Source organism: Gossypium raimondii, chromosome 3 (genome assembly GCF_025698545.1).
Source record: "Gossypium raimondii isolate GPD5lz chromosome 3, ASM2569854v1, whole genome shotgun sequence".
Taxonomy (NCBI): Eukaryota; Viridiplantae; Streptophyta; class Magnoliopsida; order Malvales; family Malvaceae; genus Gossypium; species Gossypium raimondii.
Genome location: NC_068567.1, coordinates 55,387,889 through 55,411,293, shown reverse-complemented (window position 1 = coordinate 55,411,293; position 23,405 = coordinate 55,387,889). Strand labels below are relative to the sequence as shown.

The 23,405-nt window shown below is 33.0% G+C and overlaps 1 protein-coding gene across 1 annotated transcript; it reads left to right on the top strand.

Moving 5' to 3' along the window:
* The first annotated feature begins 10,967 nt into the window (after nt 1-10,967).
* Nucleotides 10,968-12,452, top strand: LOC105794790 (BAG family molecular chaperone regulator 6). The gene has a single exon (XM_012624112.2). The coding sequence runs from the start codon at nt 11,342-11,344 to the stop codon at nt 12,305-12,307; it is 966 nt and encodes a 321-aa protein (XP_012479566.1). The 5' UTR covers nt 10,968-11,341; the 3' UTR covers nt 12,308-12,452.
* The last annotated feature ends 10,953 nt before the right edge of the window (nt 12,453-23,405 follow it).

Below are 23,405 nucleotides of genomic sequence, written 5' to 3'. Positions count from 1 at the left end.
ACTCAAATATATTTCTACCATAAAATTTCAAAATTTATAGTTTAGCCAATAAGTACAAGTAAAATCTTCAAATTTATCTTTATTCTCCTGCTTGACAACTTCGATCTTTCCTTACTAAAAATTAATTATCTCTTAGTACAGAGTTTGGATGATGTTTACGTTTGTTTTTTCTTGAAAATAGACTCATTAAGAATTTAAAAATATAAATTTAAACCCCTAATTATGTTTTTTGCAATTTTTTATGATTTTCCAAAGTCATAACAGGGGAACCCGAAATCAATCTGACCCTGTCTCACAAAAATTCTTATATCTCATAATATGAAATTGTTTTACTTACACCGTTTATTCTATGTAAAAGTAGACTCAATAGAATTTAATTTAATACTTTAATTAACCTCTAATTCAATTTCTAAAATTTTTGCTGAATTTTCAAAGTCAAACTACTGCTGCTATCCAAAACTGTTTTAGTGTAGAATGTTGATAACCAAATTTATAACGCCCTCATTTCCTTTCTCTACAATATTTCCTATCACTTCCTCTTATTTCCTTCACTAACATATCAAGAACATAAAAGCTTATATAATAAAACTCTACTTTAACATCATTTTCATACTTTTTCAATAATATCAAACTCAAAAATATATTGAAATCTTGATGTTCTTACCTTGTCCTATTGATTTCAATCTTTAACTTGATTTTCTCTCTCCTCCAACTTTTATTTCTTGAATCTAACTTGATATTATAGCTCCCCATAGCCTCCTTATTATTTTTCTCTCTTGATAGCTATGGAATTTCTTTTGATTTCTAAGTGAAAATGGTGAATTTTTTGTAAAAGGACCAAATTGTAAAGAAAGGAAAATTTCTTTCTTCTCTTCTCTTCTCACTTGGGTGCAGGGAAAGATGATGAAAATTCTTTATCTTTCTTTCCTTTTATACTAAATAAAATAATAATAAAAATATCTCATTAAAATATTAATAAAAGAATATTTATCTAATTAAATAATTATAAAATATCATCAAAATATCTCTAACATCATCATTGCCTTCTAGAGTTCTCTCTCATTCTAATTGTCCATTTTTCCCTTTATGATCTTTTAAAATTTCATCCTTGAGTTATCACTTAATTTGGTCAAATTGTGATTTAGTCCCTCATAATTCTTCACCTATTCAATTTAGTCCTAATTCATCCATTTTCCTTAGTTTCTAGATCATTCCACCCTTAAAATATTTTCACTATTGGTCCTTCAAATTTTTCATATTTACACTCTAACCCCTTAAATTTTGAATATTTACTCTTGGGCAACAAAACTTTTCTCACTTTTGCGATTTAATCATTTCTTAAATTAATATGTCATAATATACTTCCCAATGTTGACATAACTCAAAATTTCTCTTTTTGTCACTTTATTTCCTTATTTTACTATATCAAGGATACTATCTTACTTTCTTACTGTAGTAATTTTCGGGGTATTACAAACATACTCAAAGAACTGAGGATTTTCTTGAAGTCAGACACATGCTTGAATCTGACAGTGTCCTTATAATTTTGTTGTGCATCCTGATCTGAATGGTACCAATACTGATTATTTTAAAAAGTGATCCATTCATTATACGCATAACTTCATCTTCAACTGAACTATATATGGAGAACTAGTCCCTATTGGGACACATGTGGAAAGAATACCTCGAATCCAGGATCCACTTGTATGTAAACTTAAACCTTTCGGTCGTAGATACCAATAACAAATCATCTCCATTGTCTTCGGTCATATTAGCATTATCTACTTCATCCTCGTTGCTCTCAGCATCCCTCCTATTCTTATTTTGCAGTTTGTAACAATCTACCTTAATCTTTGTTTTTTATAGTAGCCACATACCTTATCTCGATTCTTTGACCTTGAACTAGTCTTGCTTCCTGCAACAAATGCCAAGGCTTTCCTGTAAAAGCCCGATTTGTAGTGGTGACAGAACAGTGGTTTTAGGGCCACAAATTTCTATCATATCGAATCGTAAATATTATTTTTATAATATTTATAGAGTCATTTGAGTCGTATTAAAATTTGGTTATGAAATTTTAACGTTTAGATAGTTAATTTAGGAAAAAGGACTAAACTGAAAAAGATGCAAAAGTTAGTAACTAGTTTACTTAAATGACTAAATAGCTTATTAATTACATGAGGAGGGACCAATATAATAATTAGTCCTTAATGGTTAGTGTTGGACGTCATATTAATGGAAAATAATAAAATAATGTGAAATGGATGGCAAATTTGTAAATTAATGAAAGTTTAATTAAAATTAAACAAAATTAATGAATGAATAAGCAAAAATCAATTTCATTTTCTTCTTCAAATGGCCGAAAGCCATAGCTAAGGGTGGAAAAACTTTGTTTTGCTTATTTCTTTGCATGTAAGTCCATTTTGATTCAGTTTCTTATAATTTTTATGTTTTTGATATCGTTGCCACTAGGTCCAGCTAGCCCGTACCTTCGTTTTTTATTCTGTTAAAAATTTTGGAAGTTTCCATTGATGAATATTGAACTTTTTTGGTTGAATACCATGTATTTGAACCTTTGATTGTTTTGTTTCATGATTTTGTAAAGTGATTTTTGTTAGATTTTGATTTTTAGGATTAAATTGTAAAAATGACAAAATTATAGGGTTTGGAAGTAAATTTAAGGTTCATTGGGTCTGTTTAAGGGCCTAATGTTTTTGTATGAAATATTAACTTAAGAAAAATAGTTAATTTGATGAATTTGATATTAAGGGACTAAATTACAAAATTGTAAAAGTTTGTGGTAATTGTGTAAATTTAGAAAATAAAAGGGTATTAATTGAAAATGGATTGGAATATGAAATGTATGCTAATAATTGTGGAATTTTACATTTTAGATCAAGATCCGTGAATACTCATGGAAAAGGAAAAATAGTAGAATAGTCCCTAAACTTCTACAATTACTACAATCCAGTCCAAGTAAGTTTGTACGGTTTAGAATTTAACATCTATATGAATTTTTTAGTGGGTTAACATGGTACAACTTATATATATATTTGATTGTTGATAATGAATGGCTATTTGAGATATATTATTGATTTTGATTTCGATTTGGATTGAACGCGAGATAGAGTACAATTGTGATTTGGTGTGTTACGAGGGATTGGAGTGGAGATGGTATTGGAGGGTTATATTTTCATATTATCTGAGTAAACTGAGGTTCAACATTTGTTGTGAACTTTCGTGTTATACTCTCTGTTTGGTGTGTTTCGGTTGGACTAGCTCTTATGAGCATTAGTGTGTTTTGGAGGGATTGCCTCGTGTGAGTATCTAGTGTATTTTTGTTGATCTGACAATGTACTCTTATTCATAATTCGTTTGTCGGATTGAAAATCTTGGTAAGGTAACTTGTTGAGTAATTTTGATTAAATCTATATATATATATATATATATATATATATCTGAGCTTTGAATTGATCATTTATGATTTACCAATTAGGTTTGTGGATGACAGGAAACTTTCATGGTTATTATTACTTTTGAATTGTTATACTTACTTCGGTAAGATTTATCTTTTAATACGTCGAACTTACTAAGCTTTATTGAGTATACTAGTTTTAATCTTTGATTTTGTAGATACTTGGAAGGTTGGACGATTGGATCAGCACTCAAGTCACATTATCCAACTTAATTCAGTAGCTTTTAGAACGTTTATTTCAGATTATCTGGCATGTAATAGGTTTGAATGTTGATATTCATGTTTTGGATATGTAAGAAGTTAAGTATGAACTTGGTTGTGTAAGTTGTTTGGATGACACTTTTTTGGTACTTTTGATATCTTAAGAATATGTATTAAATGGCTATGTGATGCATGCTAAGATGACTAAATTAGTATGCTATGAATTGATTATACTGTAACTAAGGTATGGTATTGAATTTAGAATGGTATGGTTGGAAATAAGTTAGTTGATGAATGGTTAAGAATGCTCATGTTTAGGTATGTTTAATGTATATGTTTAATGTGCCTATATGAAATATTGGTTGTATGGATTATTAACTTTTTGTAAGGGTCATTTTATGCAGGTTTTAAACATGTTTTGAAGCCTTGGTCATGTGTGCAAGTGAACTTAGGCTTATGCTTGAGAAGGGTTAAAGGAATGGCTTGATTTTGGCCATTTTCTTATCCACATGGCCCAAGACACGAACATGTGTCTCAACCGTGTGTCCCTCGTAGATTTTAAATGGTTACAAGTCAGGCACTTACATGGCCTAGCACATGAGCGTATGACCAAGTCAGAGAGTTACATGGGCACGGAAACGGGCTGGGACATGACCGTGTGTCCCTATTTTGATTGTTACACGGCCTAAGACACGTGCGTGTGTCTCAGCCGTGTGAGTCACACGGCCGTGTGACCCCTGCAGCCTAAATTTTTAAACTTTTTCCTAAATTTTCCAAATGTTTTCGATTTAGTCCCGGATTGATTCTATTGTATTCTTATGGTCTCGAGGGCTCGATTAAGGGACGCTATGAATGTATTTGAATGAAATTAAGTTATGTTTTCATAGATGTATGAATTGAATGATTTATTGTTCTATTTGTTCAGTAATAATCTGTAACCCTGTTCGGCATGGATACGGGTTAGGGGTGTTATATTTCCAACTTGAACTGTTATTCGAACCAAACTAATTCTCAAGTTTCTCTTTGCTCAACAAGCTTCACTTCACTTCCTCGAATGAAAGATTATTTATCCCACAAATCATGGTTTCCCTGAAAGACTTGTACGAAGAGGGCAAAGAACACAATAATAGCATGGTCTGGTCTTCATAATCAATCGGAACCTCGACTATCTTCAAATCATTCAAGAGAGAAGCAAACTTATTTATGTGAGCCCTAATTAGTTCATCTTCTCCGATACAGAATGAATATAGGTGTTGCATCAACACCAAACGATTAGCTAAAGACTTTTTCATATATAGGGTTCCTAACTTTTTCTATAATGTTGATGTTGTTTTCTCTGAAAGTACATCTTGCAACACATCATACATGAGGCACAAATGAATTGCAAGTACGGCCTTTTCACCAAGCTCATCTCATTCTGATTTATCTAGATTTTTTGGCTTTTTCTCGGTAATAAATTTTTTTAGGCTATTCTGAACTAGAATTGTAGTTATCCAAACTTTCCATAAAATAAAATTTGTGTAGCTATTGAACCTCTTGATATCAAACCTCTTTGCTATCTCTAAACGTGTCGAATCTACGGAAGCTGAACTTGGCTCTTATACCAATTTGTAAGGAAATAACTTGTGTATGCAACAAACAAGTAAATAAAGTAGAAATTGAAAAGATCAAAACACACAAATTTACATGGAAAAACTCCTGAAAAGAAAATAAAAAATCATGGACAAAAAGAGATTTCACTATAATAAAAAAATAGTACAAAAGATGGAGAGAATAAAAAAAACCTAAAGCCCCGAAAGAAAAACCCTTCAAAACAAAGTACAATTTTCTCTCAATTTAAATATTTATGTTATGTAAAACCTAGAGTAATTAAGGCCTATTTATAGGCTAAAATTAGTAGCATATATGACTAAAATAACCCTAGGTTAATCAGATTTTAAGTGAAAAACTGAAACAGAATTTAATTGAGATAAGAGAATCAAGAAACTTGAGAAACACGTCATCAAATAGTGAAGTGGCATTCGCGTCGTCGGGAAAAAAGCTCTCTTCTCGTCGTGATATAGGCTGTTCGTCGAGATGAAGAACACTTCTTCGTTATGACGTCCTACACTAACTCAAGATTTTTCGATGCAACAAGAGTCAAAGCACCCGAATGGATGTATGTTTTACAACAGGAGAGAAAGCATCATGAAAATCAACTCCCTCCACTTGACTGTAGCCCTTTGCAACTAACATTTCTCTGATACTAGTTTGTTAGGGATTGACCCCTATATGCAAACTAGAAAATAAAAGTAAAAGTAGAAAAGATCAAACACACAAATATTTACGTGAAAAAATTCCTCCAAAAAGGACAAAAAACGACGGGCAAATGAGACTTTACTAAATGAGTAAAAGCAGAAAGAGTACAATATGAAGATAATGCAATATGAAGATAATCTCAACGAATAACCCTAAATCCTGAAAGAACAAAAGACTTTGGCTAAAACCCGAAATTCCCCAAAACTCACAAAATTCTCTCATATCAAGAGTGATGATTATTATTATTCTAAGCTACAATAACTCATTTTAATGGTTAAATTCGTAGATTAAATATGACTAGGATACCCTAAACTAATCAGAGTTTAACTGAAAAACAATATAAGAGTTTAATTAGGAGAAAAAAACTCAGTTGAATTGGGGAACACGTCGCCACGTCGCAACGTCGCATGCACCTCGTCAGGATGTGGCCAATCTTCTCATCGGGACGTCGTGGTCACCTTGTCATTGCGTCGGCTTTTCCTTGTCGAGACGTTGGTTCGTAAATACGAGGCGTACTCCACACATAAATTTTACATAATTTTGATTGGTATAATAACAATTTTACACAACAATGAAAATTATGTAAAACTAACAGAAAATATTAACATAATGATTAGTTGTCGTTAGTTGCTCATGTTTGAAACTAACAAGAATTAAATTGTTCCTTTTTTAGGAAATATTAATTTGCTCAATATTGAAATTAAGAGGATAGAAAGGTCTTTTATCAAAAAAATTCATATAAATAATAATATTGATATTTTTTGTTCATTCAATATGTTTCATATTTTTATCAAATAAGTAAATTAATTAATTTTTTGTTATTCTATTTTAATTAAATTAAATTTGTATTAACATTTACTTATTTATACTATTTATTAAGTTTTTTAATGAGTTGGTGTCACTTTCAACTGGGTCACCAACTCGGTTAAGAAATTATAGAAATGTCTTTCCATGATTAAAATAAGTTATACAATTTGAGGATATTTTAGCCTTTTCACTTTAAAAAAACTAACAAAATATACATATGATAAGATTTGAACCCATGTCAATTACATTAGTAAAACCATTAATTTACCACTCACTCATTATTTCATTTTAATATGTTTTATACATCTTTATTTTAATATGCACAATTTATTATCTCCATTATGTAAATAATTATAGTGCAATAGAATTGTTAATCGATGTATTTATGTGTTTAATGTTTATTTTACTCACAATTTAATCTAATTTTTATTTTAATATCATACATATTTTATGTTTCGTTATGGTTAATTAGTTTCAAACCATATATTTTATTATTTATTATATGTTATTTTTAACTACATATTTGTGTTCTAAATTTGTGGTTTTCACACGCATACACGTGTAATAGGATTTTTAATTTAAATAATATGTGTTAAAATAATAAATAATGAGCCTCACGTGTTCTGTTGTATTTTTAATTTTTATATAATTTACATTTTTATAAAAATAATATTTGATCATATATATTCATTTTAATTTTAAAATAAATAATTTAAAATCCTATTAAAATAAAATTGATAATTAAAATTTTATTTTACAAAAGAAACACTTAATTACAAACTAATCTTTTTATGATTAAAAACATATTGTAATTCGATTAAGCCGGAGTTTAGACTTTGTCGAATTTAAATTATTTTTATTTTATTTTTCAAAATTGTAATTTTGGATAAAATGGATTGGTTTTATTTTGGGTCTTTTTATGTTGATTTTCAGGATTTATTCTACCTCTTTTGAGTGAGTAGGTCTCTCGTGGGATGGATTGAGATTAAGCCGTCATTCAAATTTTGTTCTTACCCCTTCGTTTGCCTGCTCAAACTTAATACGGAAGCTTGAATTCATTATTTATTTAAGGAATAAAATAATATTTAATTCTTAAATTAGTAATTTTTTTTGGTGAAAAACATAGAAATAAAATTACATCAAGATAAATTGAACAAAAGTATCATTAGTCTTATCTTGTCGAATGAGCTCTAAAACTTCATTCGGGCCCTATTATAAACCTGAAGTCTTGAATTCCTCACTAGACTCAATTTCACCAAACAATCAGCAACTTTGTTAAAATCTTTAGGGACATATCTGATGCACTATTGCCCTTCAGTTCTCAGGATTCTTCGAACTCTTCTGAGCATAATAATACCAGAGTCTGTCATTATATTTTCTTGTAACGACCTCGCAACCTCCAGATTATATGTCTGAATCGTAGCCCTTTTAAAACCTTTGCTAAGCATCACCAGTAAACCATCTAAGATTCCCCAAAGTTTCGCTTCAAAGATTGAGCATCATCCCAAACAATGATTAAACCCCAAGATCCAATTCCCATGTTGATCGCATAGAACACCCCCAGAAAAAGCACTTCAATCACCACTAGTAACTACCATCAGTGAACAAATTAACCCATGTATTGGGCATGGGTGTTTGAGAAGCAATCGTTGGAAGGGAATGTTGGTTGCCTCTGTGACTGAGATCGAACTGCTGTGCCCAACCAATGGAAACCTTAACAGTTTCAAGAGCTATCCAAGTGATGCCTTGAAAAATTAACAAGTTCATGTTTTTTCAAAAACGCCATGCAATTAGACCGAAGAAACAAGACCAAGAAACCGCTGATTCAGATAATTGCACCTGAGAGCGAAGATTAGAAGTCAACCAATCCTATAGGGATTCAGAGAAGAAGTGACTTTGCCTATCGATAGGAATGACTTGTAAGCAAGCTTCCTTCGCAGCCAAGCAATCTCTAAGAGCATGAAGAGTATCCTCAATTTCACAACTGCAAACAGGACAAGAGCTATTATGGTCGATTACTCGCCTAGAATGCTCCAAATTATTTAGGAGCCTTTGCTTAGAAGCTAGCTAAAGGAAATTTTTTACTCTCTGTGGCCCTTGATACTTCCAGAAGACATCTTTAGTGTTCCAAGAGTATTCCTTAAGACCAAAAGGTGCTATTTACCGGAAAAGATCCTAAAGCTGTAAGTGTCCAACTATTTCTGTTCGAACCTGAAAAGGGATGAGAAGAGGGAATACAAACTATCTGCTTAATCACCTCCTCGGATAGCCAAACGCGAGACAGACCAAGGTTCCAACTACCATCTGGCATAACCATATCACTAATATTGCAATCCAAATCAAGGTTAGTATGAGAAGGAATTTGCGATATACCGACGGAATCCAAGAATCTCTTTAACAGCGGATACTTTTCCCATTACCAGGTGACCATGCTAAATTCTCGCGAAATAAAGGTCAAACCTTAGGTAAGGACTTCCAAAGATGTGAGCCATGGCACCTAGAAATGGATTCAGGAAGTTGTTCTTTCATGCCATACTCCGCTCGAAGGACTCGAACCCATAAGGCATTCTCCTTAGTCACTAAGTTAAACCCAATCTTCATGAGGAATGAGTTATTTTGGTCCCGCAAATGACTAAACCCAAGACCACCATGTGATTGTGGTTGACAAATAGAGTTCCACCCAACGAGAGCCATCTTCTTCTGATCTCCTGAACAGCCCCAAATAAATTGACGGGTCATCCGTTCAATCTCATCATAGACTCCCTTAGGAATCAACATCGACTGCATGAAATAGTTCGGAAGTGAGAGAAGGATAAACTAAGCTAACGTGATCATGCCAGCTCTGGACAACTTTCTTGCTTCCCAACTGTGGAGTTTTTGTCTCACCTTTTCCACTACAAAATTTAAGGTACCATTAGTGGCCCTGTCATGAAGAAGAGGCACCCCAAATAAGTTCTGAGATTCACGACTTCTTGAAAACCAAGCACTTCACTAATCCGGAAGCATAAGTCCCTGTTAACCCCTTAGAAAAGAAGATATTACTCTTTACAATCACTGATTCTATGGCCAGAAAATTCACAAAAACCTTGTAAAACTTCTTTCAATAAGCGAACCTATCTCAGATCTGCTTCACAAAAAATAATCAGGTCGTCTGTGAAGAAAAGATGGGATAGACTAAATTTAGTAATTTTTCTCTTTTGATTTTTATTTTTGTTTACATTTCCCGTGAGATTTCGCACCTCTTATCAACTTTAATAATATATGTTAAAATAATAATAAATCATGGGTGTCACATGTTATATGTTATATGTTTTTTTTACTTTCTATATGATTCACATTTTGATAAAAAATAATATTTGATCATGTATATTCATTGAAATGAAGCTGATAATTAATTACAAATTCATCATTTTATGATTAGTTTGATTCAACTCTGGGTTTTTACTATGAATTATTTTGAATTTGAGCTATTTCATTTCATTTTTATTTCTCTAATTTGGATCTGTTGTATTTTTGTGTTGATTTTAGGGTTTATTATACCTCCTTCGGGTGTGAGTAGATCGGATTGATATCATGTTGTGATTCGAATTTGTCATTATTCATTCCCTTTATTTTACCTGCTCCACTTGAATTTATTATTTATTTAAGAAACATTTTGTTTTTGAATTTGATTTTTTTATCTTAGTCTTTAATTTTTTTATTTTCGCATTTAATTTGATCATTAAATTTAGGTTCTACATTTAAGATTATGTCATGTTATCACCAAAAATTTAAAAATATATATAAAAAATTATAAACTTTTGTTTTAAATATTGTTTGTATTTTTAAAATTTTATATAATTTAAAAAATTAAGTGATGATATGACATAATATTAAAGTTTCATGATATCACATTTTCAAAATTCAAATACAGAGACCAAATTGAAAAGAGTTGTCAAGTTTCAAGATTAATGTGGACCAAAAAAATTCAAAGATCAAGTTGAGAAAAATCTCCAAGTTCTTGGACTAAATAATGTTTTAACTCCACTCATGAGAGCAAAACAAATTTCATACTTCTTTGACAGAATTATTATATATTTTGATTATGAACAAAATAAAAAAATATATTTTTATTACTTTTCTTAAAACAATAAATTTAAATAATTTAATTTTAATTAATTAACTAATCATTCAAGCTAGATGGGAGTAAAATTTACATTATCAAACTTTGATTTGATCCGTATAATTAACCAATTCAAACAAACAGGCGCAACTGCAGGTGGTGGAGCGGTCAAATAGAAGAATCGATAATTATCTGGAAGGACCGAAAACCTCATGTCCTCATAAAAAGAAAAATGAAAATATCCGACCAGAATGTTCCCGCAACTTCCAGATCCCACTTTTTTCTTTCTGGAACCCTGGAATTGGATCCTAAAATCTCCCAATTACCCGTATATATTTCTCTTCTGCCTCTCTGCGTAATCAACTCATCAACTGCAAAATCCCCCAGTATTATTTCCATCACAAAGAGTTAAACAAGAATCTATCAAGAAATTTCCTGTCTATTCCATCAAAATCCGAATAATGGACTTCCCTTTTGCCCAAAATCCATTCGATGCGTCGTTTCGCCCCCGCTATGGGAGAAGCTTTAGAGGGATCCCGCTTCAGGTACTGCCCGAGGCGTCGCAGCCTCAGTCTCTTAAGCCCAAGATGGTATCCATCCCCGTCCACTTCGTCGGTTCGAAGCGGGGCAGATCCGACTCGGCAATCAAGATCCAGAAGGTGTTTCGGGGATTTCTGGTAAGAAAAAACGTGAAGAAGGTCATGGCAATAAGGGAGCAAGTGAATGACATCGAGCGTAGTGTTTCCAAGACGGAGACTGTGGAATTGATTCGGAATGACCCAAAGCAGAGATTGAAAGTGAACGAGAATCTGATGAGCTTGCTTTTCAAATTGGATTCTGTTAAAGGAGTGGATTCTTGTGTTAGGGATTTCAGGAAATCCCTTATTAAAAAGGCGATTGCGTTACAAGAGAAGGTTGACGCCATTATTTCTGGTAACCAGTCCGTGGATTCCAGCAATAATGCGGAAGTAATTGACCAAAATCAAGGTATTATCGATTCTTCAGATAAAAGCAATCAAATTTTAGAGTGGGAAGCAGCAGAGGATGCTGAATGTGTGGCTAATTTGAGTGAATCGGAAGGAAGTTTTACTGTTGCAGTCGGAGGGAATGAGGAGAAGATATTGGAAAGTAGCGGGAATGAGAGTCAAAGCAATTGGTTAGGAGATGAAGAAGGTGAAAATAGAAGAGGGCAGTCTGATAATAATGGGAAGGAGATATTAGAGAGGATAATGGAGGAGAATGAGAAGATGATGAGGATGATGGAGACATTGTCCGAGAGAAACGAAATGCAAACTCGGATGCTGAGTGCCTTGACTCAAAGGGTGGAGCAGCTGGAGAAAGCATTCTTGTGTGACAAATTGAGGAGAAAGAAACGGAGAAGTGATGAGAAATCACAGGATATCAGAAAGTGCGGAGGGAAGAGATAGGGGCTTACATTTCTTGGAATTAAAATTTATGTATGTTCTGTCCTGAAAGATTGCTCTCTTTGTTCCAAAAAATCAAGAACGAATCATTGTATACACACACTAGAATGTCATGTCTTATATCCAACATCATTTTTTTGGCATCACATATTCCAGGTCTTGAATCCAAAATCATATCTTCAAACTCAAGTAAACTGGGCTTATTGGGATCCATCTAGAGTTTACAATTTCCCTTATTACTTTTATAAGTAGAAATAATATTTAACTTTTGGAAAATAGAAGTTATCAAATCAAAACTCGTAAATGATCGAGCAATTAAGATATAAGCCTAAAATCAATCTAAATCTGAAAATTAATTATTTTTCTATCCCCCACAAGTGACATCAAGTGCTAGAAATCGGGAGACTCACAAATATACAGGGCAAACATGAAAAATTATAAAATAAAGGGGTTAAACTTAAAATGTTTATGCTAAAGTATAAATTTTAAATTATGTTATTAGTTCATATACTAAACTTAAATTGTGAACCTAATCGTTTTATTTTAATTCATTAATTATCATTTGGAATCTGTAATAGGTATGATAAATAACTTTACATTCGCTCCAATTATGTTTTTCAACCTTCATTATAATTTGGGTACATTACACTAACAATCACTCAACTTTAGGGTAGCTGATAAAACAGTCACTCAGATTTCAATTCAGTCATTCAACTTCTAAAAAATAACAAAACAGTCACCATTAACCATTTTCCGTTACGTTAGTAACAGAGCTACCATTTTCCGTTACAGATTTTCATTTTCCATCCCCCTCTCCCATCCCTCTCCCTTTTCCTTACCATCCCTCCTCCTACTCTTATGATTTCCCTTCCCCCTTCATATCGTCCCTTTACTAACCCTCTTCCCCTACTCTGATTCTTTCCCTCTCCCCTACCATCCTTCCCCCTACTCCGGTTCTCTAATAAAGCATCGTTTATCAATCTGGATCCTCTTCTCTACTACACAGAGGGAGACAGTCCCTGCAACAACACAACTAACAAAAATTGCACCACCCAACACACTATTAAGACCCACTTCACATGTATTTGTCCCCAAAAATGCAGCTATATTGGCAAACACATCCGGTGCCCTATTTCTCAGTGGAAGGAGTGAAACCCCAACAATAGTTGGAGGCAACCTAAGCAGATGTGAAAGCTTCTCCAATGAACAACAAAAGTAATTCACTATCGTGTTGCCTAACAGATAAAACAAAGCAGCAAGCAAAACACCCAAAACCACATACCCTACTATCCTAAATCCTTCGCAACCACAATAGAAAAACTTAATGTAATCAAAGAATCCATCTGAAGAATATTGGGGATGAGCTTTCAAGAACTCACATGGATTAGCAAAACCCTTATGATCAAACAATCCATAACACAAAGCAAGGTTGCTCGAGCTTACGCTCAAATCATTCTCTTCAGCATTCTTATCAGCTAAATTTGATGAATCTGCATCAAGTTCACTAATTTTTCTCCGAATAACACTAAAATGATCATACCCATTAGTGAAACCAGGTCCTTGAGTCACATAGTTAATAAGTAGAGATGATTAGCGAATTGAGGGTTTCTTAAGAAATTAACCCAGGTGTAGAATAGGAAAATCAGAATCAAAGCAAATAATCCATTGAAAATTCCACAAAATCTGGGATTTTTTAAAGCATAGAAACAATGATTCCTCATTGAAACTACTCCAAATTTCCTAGAAAGTGGAATTAGACTAGGGTTTTCAGCAAAAGGAGTTATGAAACCCCAGCTCTGGAATTAAGAAGAGAATTTGAATTAATAAATTTAATCACTTACCGATGGCCAAAGCAGCAAACTTAATGATTTTCGAGAGGAAGAGAAAAAGAGAATTGGAGTATGGGGAAGGATGGTAGTAGAGAAGGAAAGAATCAAATTAGGGGAAGAAAGTTAGCAAAGGGACGGTGGGGAAGAGGGAGAGGGGGATGGAAAATGGAAGTCTGTAACGAAAAATTGCAACTCCGTTACATCTCTAACGGAAAATGGCTAATGATGACTATTTTTTTATTTTTCAAAAGTTGATTGAAACCTGAATGACTATTTTGTCAGTTACCCCAAAGTTGAGTGACTGTTGGTGTAATTTACCTTTATAATTTTTAGCAAATTGTAAAAATATTTCTTTTATTCATTAAAAACATAAAGTTGAAGTTCAGGACAAGATAATTATAGATGACTTTCCTAGTTAAGAGGAAAATAGATTAAACAATCATAGGCTAGTTCCTTTGATGAGTATATTTTGCAATTTTGTTAGCAAGAACATAGGATTCCCAGGCTGAAATTTTTTAAGGGGTAAAAATATAGATTTTATCATGTATCAATTTATGTTTTTATTATTTTTAAAGGGACTAAATTTTTTTTCATTTTTTCGGGACCAAAAGCATAATTTTATTTTATATTAATTTCTAATTTAATCATTTATAAGGGATTATAACTGCAATTTTCTTGTAACACTCCTCACCCGAATAAAACTGATATATCACAAGCAAAGGATTTCACATTTGGACACTAAAACTACTTAACTTGAACATTAATTTCAAAACTTCATTTTAACATTTTTTAGCTTATTTGAAGCTATTCAAGTCATTCCTAGGCTAGCTTTAAAGTTTGGTTACAAACGGGGACCATTCTAAGCTTTTCCGAGTCAAAAAAAGGTAAATAGGGTCAATGTAGCAACATTGAGGGCAAAATATTCCAATGACTCCAGTGTCACATGTAACAGCCTGATTTTCAGTGGTGTCAGAAAAGGCGGTTTCATAACCCTATTTTCGTAAATCTATCCATAAATATTAAATTAAAATATTTATGGAGTTGGTATAATAGAATATTAAAGTTTGGTCCTTCAATTTTGTCTATTAATTGTTTAATTAAGGTACAATGACTAAATTGTAAAAATTTTATCGCTATAAAATTTTAAATAGAAAAAGGTTCAAAATGGTAATTAAACCATTTTGTTTCATCAAATAGTGGAGAATGATGTTTTCTTCCACTAACTTTGGTTAAATGTGATTAAGCTTTAATTAATTTAAAATTTGATTAATTAAGTTTTTTAACCTAAGTATAAAAGGTTAAGAAAGTGGATGTTGTCATCTTTATTTCTTCTTCTCCACCGATTCTTCATAAGAAAAACAAGGGGAAATAGAGTTTGAAGCTTCAAATTTTTGGTTGATAATTGGTGAGTTCAATTAAGTCATTTTCTTGTAATTTTTGTGTTTTTGAGGTCATGGGAGCTTGATTTAGATAACCTATGTACCAATTTACAAAATCATAAAGTTTTTAAAATTTTCCATAGATGATTTCTTGAAGAAATTGATGTTAAATTGTTAGATTTTAAGCTTAGATGTGAAAAAGAACTAAATTGTAATGTTTAATTGTTAGTTTTTGAACATAAAAACTAAAGTGAATAAATTGTGAAATTGATGTGAAATTTCTATAATAATAGATAGTAAAGGGTCCTTAAGAGATGTGATTAAGATCGATTTTCAAACCAAAGCTCAAAATTTAAAGATATTGTGATTTCGATTTTATGGATTAAATTTAATAAAATGCAAAATCTAAGGGTATTCAAAAAAATTAATTAAATAGGTTCATGCATATCATTGAATGATATAAAAATTTTGGGTATATGAATTGTTTAAAATAATTGTTTAGATCAAGAATTGATTCAAATTGGAGATAATCGAGGAAAAGCCAAAATTATCGAATAGTCCTTGAGGATTCAATCTGCTTGCTGCTTTGACCAGGTAAGTTCATATGATATAAATGTGTTTAAGTCATTATGTACTTGGTATAAAGGTAAGAGTTTGACTAAATTGTAAAGAAATGTATATATGTGTTAAAATGCCCGAGTGAACTTAATAAAGGTTAGGATATGATTGACATGTCAATAATGCTTGTGTGCGCTAGTACGAGTTTGGTTATAGATGTCACTGAGATCCAACATTTGTTGCAGATTTGAAGATATATGTGACAAGTTTAGCCTGGACTAGTAACCTGATGTTGTTTTAAAGAGTTAGCCAGAACGAGTAACCTAACATGTATAATTTCAACTTGGACAAGCAATCAAATGTGTTGTTATAAAGGTTTAGTCTGGACTGGTAGCCTAACACGAATATATATTCAGCTTGGACGAGCAATTGGTGTATCAGAGATACCTGTATATCCAAGTCAGTTTATTAGAGTTCACCGGGCTAAGTGGTTATTGTAAAATAGAAAATTTGAAATGAATGATATGAGATTGATGTTCAAATGGATAAATGTTGAATTGAGTATGAGCATAGTATTGAATTGATATATGTTTGAGATATCATATGGTTGATCATATGTTAAACTCACCTTGTTGATGTTGTATTTTGCCACGTCTAGCTAATTATGCCAAATCATGGTAGGATATTGTATTTGATTGAATGATAAGGTAATTTTTTGTTTAGTGCCCATGAATTTAATAAGCATTTTATATGCTTACCTAGTTTGTTTTCCCTTGCCCTTGTAGATCATCACCTTGCAAAACGCATCAAGCCGGATCGACTCAAAGCTCACACTATCCTATCACTGATTCAATAGCTATTTAGTCATTTTGAGTATTGGGTTGTGGCATATATATAAGGTGTCTTGAAGTTATTTTGGTGTATATAAGTGTTTTTTTATGTATATAAGTGTTTTGTTATGTTATCCTAATGTATATAAATTATGGTAAATTGAAAATCTTGGTATGTAACACCCCGATTTTTGGGGTTGGAAGTTTTGAGAGTTGTGGGAAGGGAGCAGTGGCTAGATCGGACTGTTGTGTATAATTTTGCATTCTAGTGTCAGAATAGGCCTGCTGGTCTGGTGGTTTGTTGTGTGTTAGTTTAGCCTGGGGGTCTTGGGTTCAAGTCCTTAGGTGTCCCTTGAGGGAATTATTTTGATTTAGCTTTGTTTTGGTTTTAAAAAGTTAGATTTTATTTTTTATTTTTTATTTGTTTTTCTTATTTTTATTTTTATTTTTGATAAGGAAAAAAATGGGGAAAAAGAAAACAGGAGTTTTCTTTCACGTTTTTGGGTTTCCTAATGTTTTCTCTATACGTTCCTCTTTTCTTCTCTCTCCCTCTCTTCTCGCAAAAGTCTTTCTTTTTCGTCATTGCGGTTTCATCGTTTTGATTTGGTTTCGGGTTCTTGAGGGAGATATAATTGTGCAACAAGTAAAGGCTTTGTGGTTCACCGATTGTTGAGGAATTTTATCGCGAATTAAGGTGTGGGTTCTGAACTCTTCTTTTTGTTATCGAAATACTGAGTTGATTATGTGAAATTTGACATAATATGTGTGTTCTAAACTATGTTACTTGGTACTGAATTGTTGTGGAATTCAGCAACCTTTAGGGTGGTTTGGTAGTTGAGTAATTGAGGCTCGAATCAGTGTTAAATTACATGAAATTCGGTTTATTATGTTATGTTTCTGAAACACTTTGATTGGGGGTCGACTTAGCTATCAGAAAGCTTGATTTTCAGGCTAGTTTTGGGTGATTTCGTGACCACAGGGTGGCCACACGGGCGTGTGCCCCCACACGAGTGGTCCACACAGCCGTGTGCATTTGAAACTAGGGTTTTCGGGTAAATTTTGGTGCCACACGGCCGTGTGACCAATTTGGGGATTTTAGTCAATTTTCACACGATCGTGTCCCTCAGGTTTACGAGCGTGTGCAGTTAGAAATTAAGGGTTTAGGTAATTTGGTGCCACAAGGTCGTTTGACTAATTTGTGGATTTAAAGATCTCACACAGGCGTGTGTTTTTGACACACGGCCGTGTCTGGTGGACACACGGACGTGTAAGACCCTCACACAGTTGTGTCAACTTTGTACCCTAATTAGCACTATTGGACAGAGGGTTACACAGCCTGTCCACACGGCCGTGTGCCTCCTTCCAAACAGGCGTGTGTCACTTTACATGTTCATGTGTCTCCTTTCACACGGGCGTGTTCCCCTTCACATATACATGTTGACCCCCACACGGCCTAGGTATTTCCACACGACCAGAGCACACTGCCATGTGGCCCGACCTCACCAAATTTTGTTCGGTGTCAAATTAAAGCTTGATTTTGATTCTGTGTGTTTCGACTCCTAACTAAGTCTTAATAATGGTGATCAGAACTTTAATTCAGCCTAGACTGATGTGTTTGTATAGATACACCTTTATTTAAGCAGATTGTTTGATTTTTACTTGAAGTTACTATGTAATTGATTCTGAATCCGGGTAAATGAATGTACGCATTTTTTTATTCTAAGTGATTGGTGTGTGAATGTTTGTGTGTGGTATGCATTGTGTGACTGCACTAGAATTTTGTAATTGATTGACTGAATGTGAGTTTCTGTGTTCGAATGACTAACTGGAAATTCTGTATCTTAATTTTGTACGCCTGTCTGCATACATGCATTTGCATAAAACTTTTGGGGTTTGGTTGTGAAGAGAAGGAAGACTGTTCTGATCTGGCAGTTAAACTCCAACCTATCTGTACAACGATTTACTACACTGTACCGCATATACATCAACTTTGCTGCATATTATTATCTGATCTGGCAACTTAAATCGCAACATATCTGTACAACGGTTTACCACAATGCACTGTACTGTATATACGCCAGCTTTGCTACATATTATTATCTGAGTGGCTTAGTCCACATATATGGTGTGTAAGGTTGGATGGGCCTTTCGAGGTCCTATATGGTGTGTTTGGTTGGATGATCTTAAACAGCTCTTTTGGGGTCTGATCGGGAGACGGAGAGGTATTTTAGCTGGATGGGTGAGTTTTTACTACTTGATTGGTTGGTTGTGAAGAGAAGGAAGACTGTTCTGATCTGGCAGTTAAACTGCAACCTATCTGTACAACGGTTTACCGCACTATACCGCATATACATCAACTTTGCTGCATATTGTTATCTGATCTGGCAATTTAAACCGTAACATATCTATACAACGGTTTACCACAATGCACTGTACTGTATATACGCCAGCTTTGCTACATATTATTATCTGAGTGGCTTAGTCCACATATATGGTGTGTAAGGTTGGATGGGTCTTTCGAGGTCCTATATGGTGTGTTTGGTTGGATGACCTTAAACAGCTCTTTTGGGGTGTGATTGGGGGACAGAGAGGTGTTTTAGCTGGATGGTGAGTTTTTACTACTTGATTGCATTCATACGCATCTGATTAAGTGATTGGGTGTAAGTTTGTTTGTATTCTATCTGTTAGTCTTAACATTCATGACTTGATTGTGTGTATTGAGGTGTAAACGTAATCTCTATTTTCTTATCATTGTGTTTATGATTATAGTGTTTTGGTATCAACCTGTTGATGGGTTCGTCTGTTGTGATTCTATGTATAATACCAAGTGTATTGACTGTTGCGTATGGTCGGGACATAGGTTCCGAGTTTACCCTCTGCTTCTGTGTATCTCTATAAGTATATTGTGCCATTGAACTGCTATTTGGATTTCTATACTGTAATTCCGATGTTAGTTACGTTTCGACTCACACTGAGCTTGTGTAGCTCACACCCCTCAGTTTTCCCTTTTCAGGTTCATACTCGCACTTTCTGAAGCTTGGATTTGGTATGCAGAGGTCTCGGAAGCGTTTTTAATAAACGATTTCAAACTGTTATTTTTGTTTTAAATACTGTGGTGTGAATTTTGTGTTATACGCACATAACCGTTAATTGGACTGAAATTTTTGTAATACTGGGATTTTATATCTGAGTGTTTTTACAGAACTTAACTACTGTAATGTTTTTTGGTTTGTTAAACTAAAATTTCCCACGATCACTTCGGTGATCAATGTGACCTCCAAAATTCGGCTGAAACTTCTAGGTCGGGTTTTGGGGTGTTACATGGTATGATCTATTGCTTATGGTGATGCCTAATTGAAATGGTAGATTTTTATTTATATGCTTAATATATAAATGGTATATTGTATGGTATGAGATGAGATGAGGTATGAATGGTGACTTGTTGATTGATGAATGAAATGGAAATGTACTTGAATATAAGTAAGTTAAAGCATGTTTGAGAAATGTGGCTTAATCTTGATATTTGTTGGTTATGTAATGCTTGTAAGCCTTGGTTGTGTATATGCCTACACAAGTGTTTGAAATGGTAGAGAATTGATATATTTTAAGGAATATTAGCATAGGTAAACTTTGGTAATTGAATGACTTGGTTTGTGTTTGATCCATGGCATGAAATGTTAAGTTTATTTGATGCATAGAGAGTAGTTGTCTAGGGAAGATGTTAAATTTGGATGTTGAGCTTGTTTGGTATGTTCTTAGTGTGTTTTGATTCAAATGAATTTGGCAATTGATGCCCAGATTGATAGGTATGGTTGGAGAGTATGAAATAGGTACCAAATGGTTTATTTTTACCAAAAATAGGGGACACGTTGCGACATTGAATTTTTGGATGTCGCAACTTTGCCATTACAATGAGTGACATTGTGATGAGCTTGGGCTTGTTATTGTGATGTGATATACTATAATGGCCATGTCGAGACGAGATATAGATGAAGTCGCGAAGTCAATCCAACCATTTTGAAAACTTTGTCATTTAGTCCTAATTCGTACTCGGGTTAATATAAGAGCTTTCGTAAGCTCGATTAAGATTTTGGATTGATTGTTAAACCTAAAATGAATGTGATTAACGTTTGAATACTTGTAGAAATGATGATTTTATCGTGAATTTAATTGTAGTTGCTCTAACAATGACTGTAGTATCCTATAGCTAGAACCTAGCGACTAGATCGGGTGAAGGGAGTTACATCACGGCACTAACTTGTAGTGTCGCGACATTGCCCAATGTTGCAACACTGAATAGTAGATGTCACAACATGGGGGACAAATTTCCAAGAGCATGAGTAAAACATATAAAACCAATTATAAACTATCATTAATCATTCCATAACACTTCTAAACATTATGAAACATAAAGAACCATCAAAATATCATTTAATTCAACATATATCTCATTCAAAGCTTAACTAAGTTCTTAGAGGTAACAAAATATTCATGATTCATAAAGTATTTTCATTAGTAACTTTTTTTAACCTATGTATATGACATAAACTATTACCAAAATATAAAAACCATACTCTCCTCCAAGCTTTTATATGTGATGAGTTAAGTAGAGGTTAAACTTTACTCTAGAACTGTAGCACCCAAATGGCCGAACGATCGACCCTTCAAGAATTCATACTAATAGAATAAACGATAGAATTTAATAATCAATTAACAAATCCATAGGGTTTCACTAATTAAACATAATTTATGAAACAACTTTCTATAAAATATATCGCTTATAATTATAATATGTCCAAAAATTTCGAAACTCTATTTACATATTTAATTAGAATTGAAAGGTTTATATACAAGCATAAAATAGAAATTGAAAGCACACGATGCCCTGATATCTTCACATTTTACATAATAAAAGATGTCATGCTCACACAAGGCTTTGGAGGTTCTACCTTAGTTCCTTAAATTCTCACGAACAACAATTTGGAATTACCTAAAATGAGGAAAAGAAACATGGCAAGTTCATAAGGAACTTAGTGAGTTCTAAAATGTGTGCAATAGTTGTCTTAACAAGAAACTAAGTTTGCTATAAGGTTACTCTATTGATTTCACTAAGAATCTACGGGAGAAATTGAAGGAATCAAGCTTGGGATAATGGGAAAAAGGTGAAAATGACTAAGATGGAATGAAATGAAAGTTGGTTCTCATGAACAACGGTGATTGAAGGATGGAAATAGATGGAAAATTCTATAGTTTTCTATTATAAAAATCTATTAAATTTAATAATTAAAATATTTAACTTAAAAATCTAAACATTATCATATTCATCTAGTGGCCCACAATAAATTTCAATTCTCATCCACACTTCATAACACTCTCTTGGTTAAATTCCACTTCTAGCCATTCCTCTTTTTCCATCAGTCCAATTCAATTATGTATATTTTTTTTTTATTTTTCACACTTTTTCCCAACACTTTTCACACTATTACGATTTAGTCAGTATCTCAAATTAATTTCTCTCAATTCACGAGTCTTTTTTATTCTCTATGATATCCAACTACCTTTTGTACTAACATTAATGATTCCTAATCATATACTTTCAAAATTCTAACACATGCAAATCTCGAAATAACATTATTCTCACCTCAGGGGGTGTTAGGGATGTTATATTTCCATTTTGAGGGCTCAAGGCCCTGCCTACCCTCTTGTATTTGCCCTCGCTAACTTAACTACCAACTGGTTCTTGGGAGAAGGGAATGTTGAGATAGTCTCTCAAATATCATCCACAATTGCGGAGAGCTTCCAAGCAACTAACGTAGTAGGCGACTTGATTTGCTCAATCACTTTTTTAATGTCGAGTTATTTAAACGTTAATTATATATTAAATCGATCTCTCCACTAGCTTAACACAACTTTTTAATAGATTGCATATGACATGAACTCTTGAAAGAAATAACAAACGATTGAACAAGTAGAAAAGTTTCGCTGAATTTACTCATTGGAGCAATAGGTGTTTTCTTAATTTAATGATTGGTTTGGGTTAAGTTAGTCACTTTGGATATCTATTTAATTGGATTAAATGATGAATCTAAAGCAAAAATGATCATCTTATCTAATTATTTGGAATGAAATAAAATTAATAAAATAAAATAGGACTTGTGTAAATTATATGGTTGAATAATTATTTTAACTAAAATTAATTAAGAGTCCAAAATACATATGTGACCCTTAAAGTGACTAAAAAGAGGTTAAAGAAAGCTCACAAGTGCGAAAAGAAGCCTTGTCACTCAAGCAAGCAAGGTGAGACAATAGGAGTCCTTTTCTAGGAGTTTGTTGCTGCTCATATGGTATTTCTAGCCTAAGTATATTTATTTTATTGGTAATTTCAAATAATTAAAACTCTCATAAGTTCTTTATAAATATCTTGTGTTCGCTGAAAAGAGAATACTGATCGAACTTTATGAGTTGATGAAAACTAGAAACCTTTAGTTGTCAATTTGTTTATTCG

What these genes read in the sequence shown, in the direction of transcription:
- LOC105794790 (XM_012624112.2), top strand. Translation starts at nt 11,342, where the DNA reads ATGGACTTCCCTTTTGCCCAAAATCCATTCGATGCGTCGTTTCGCCCC.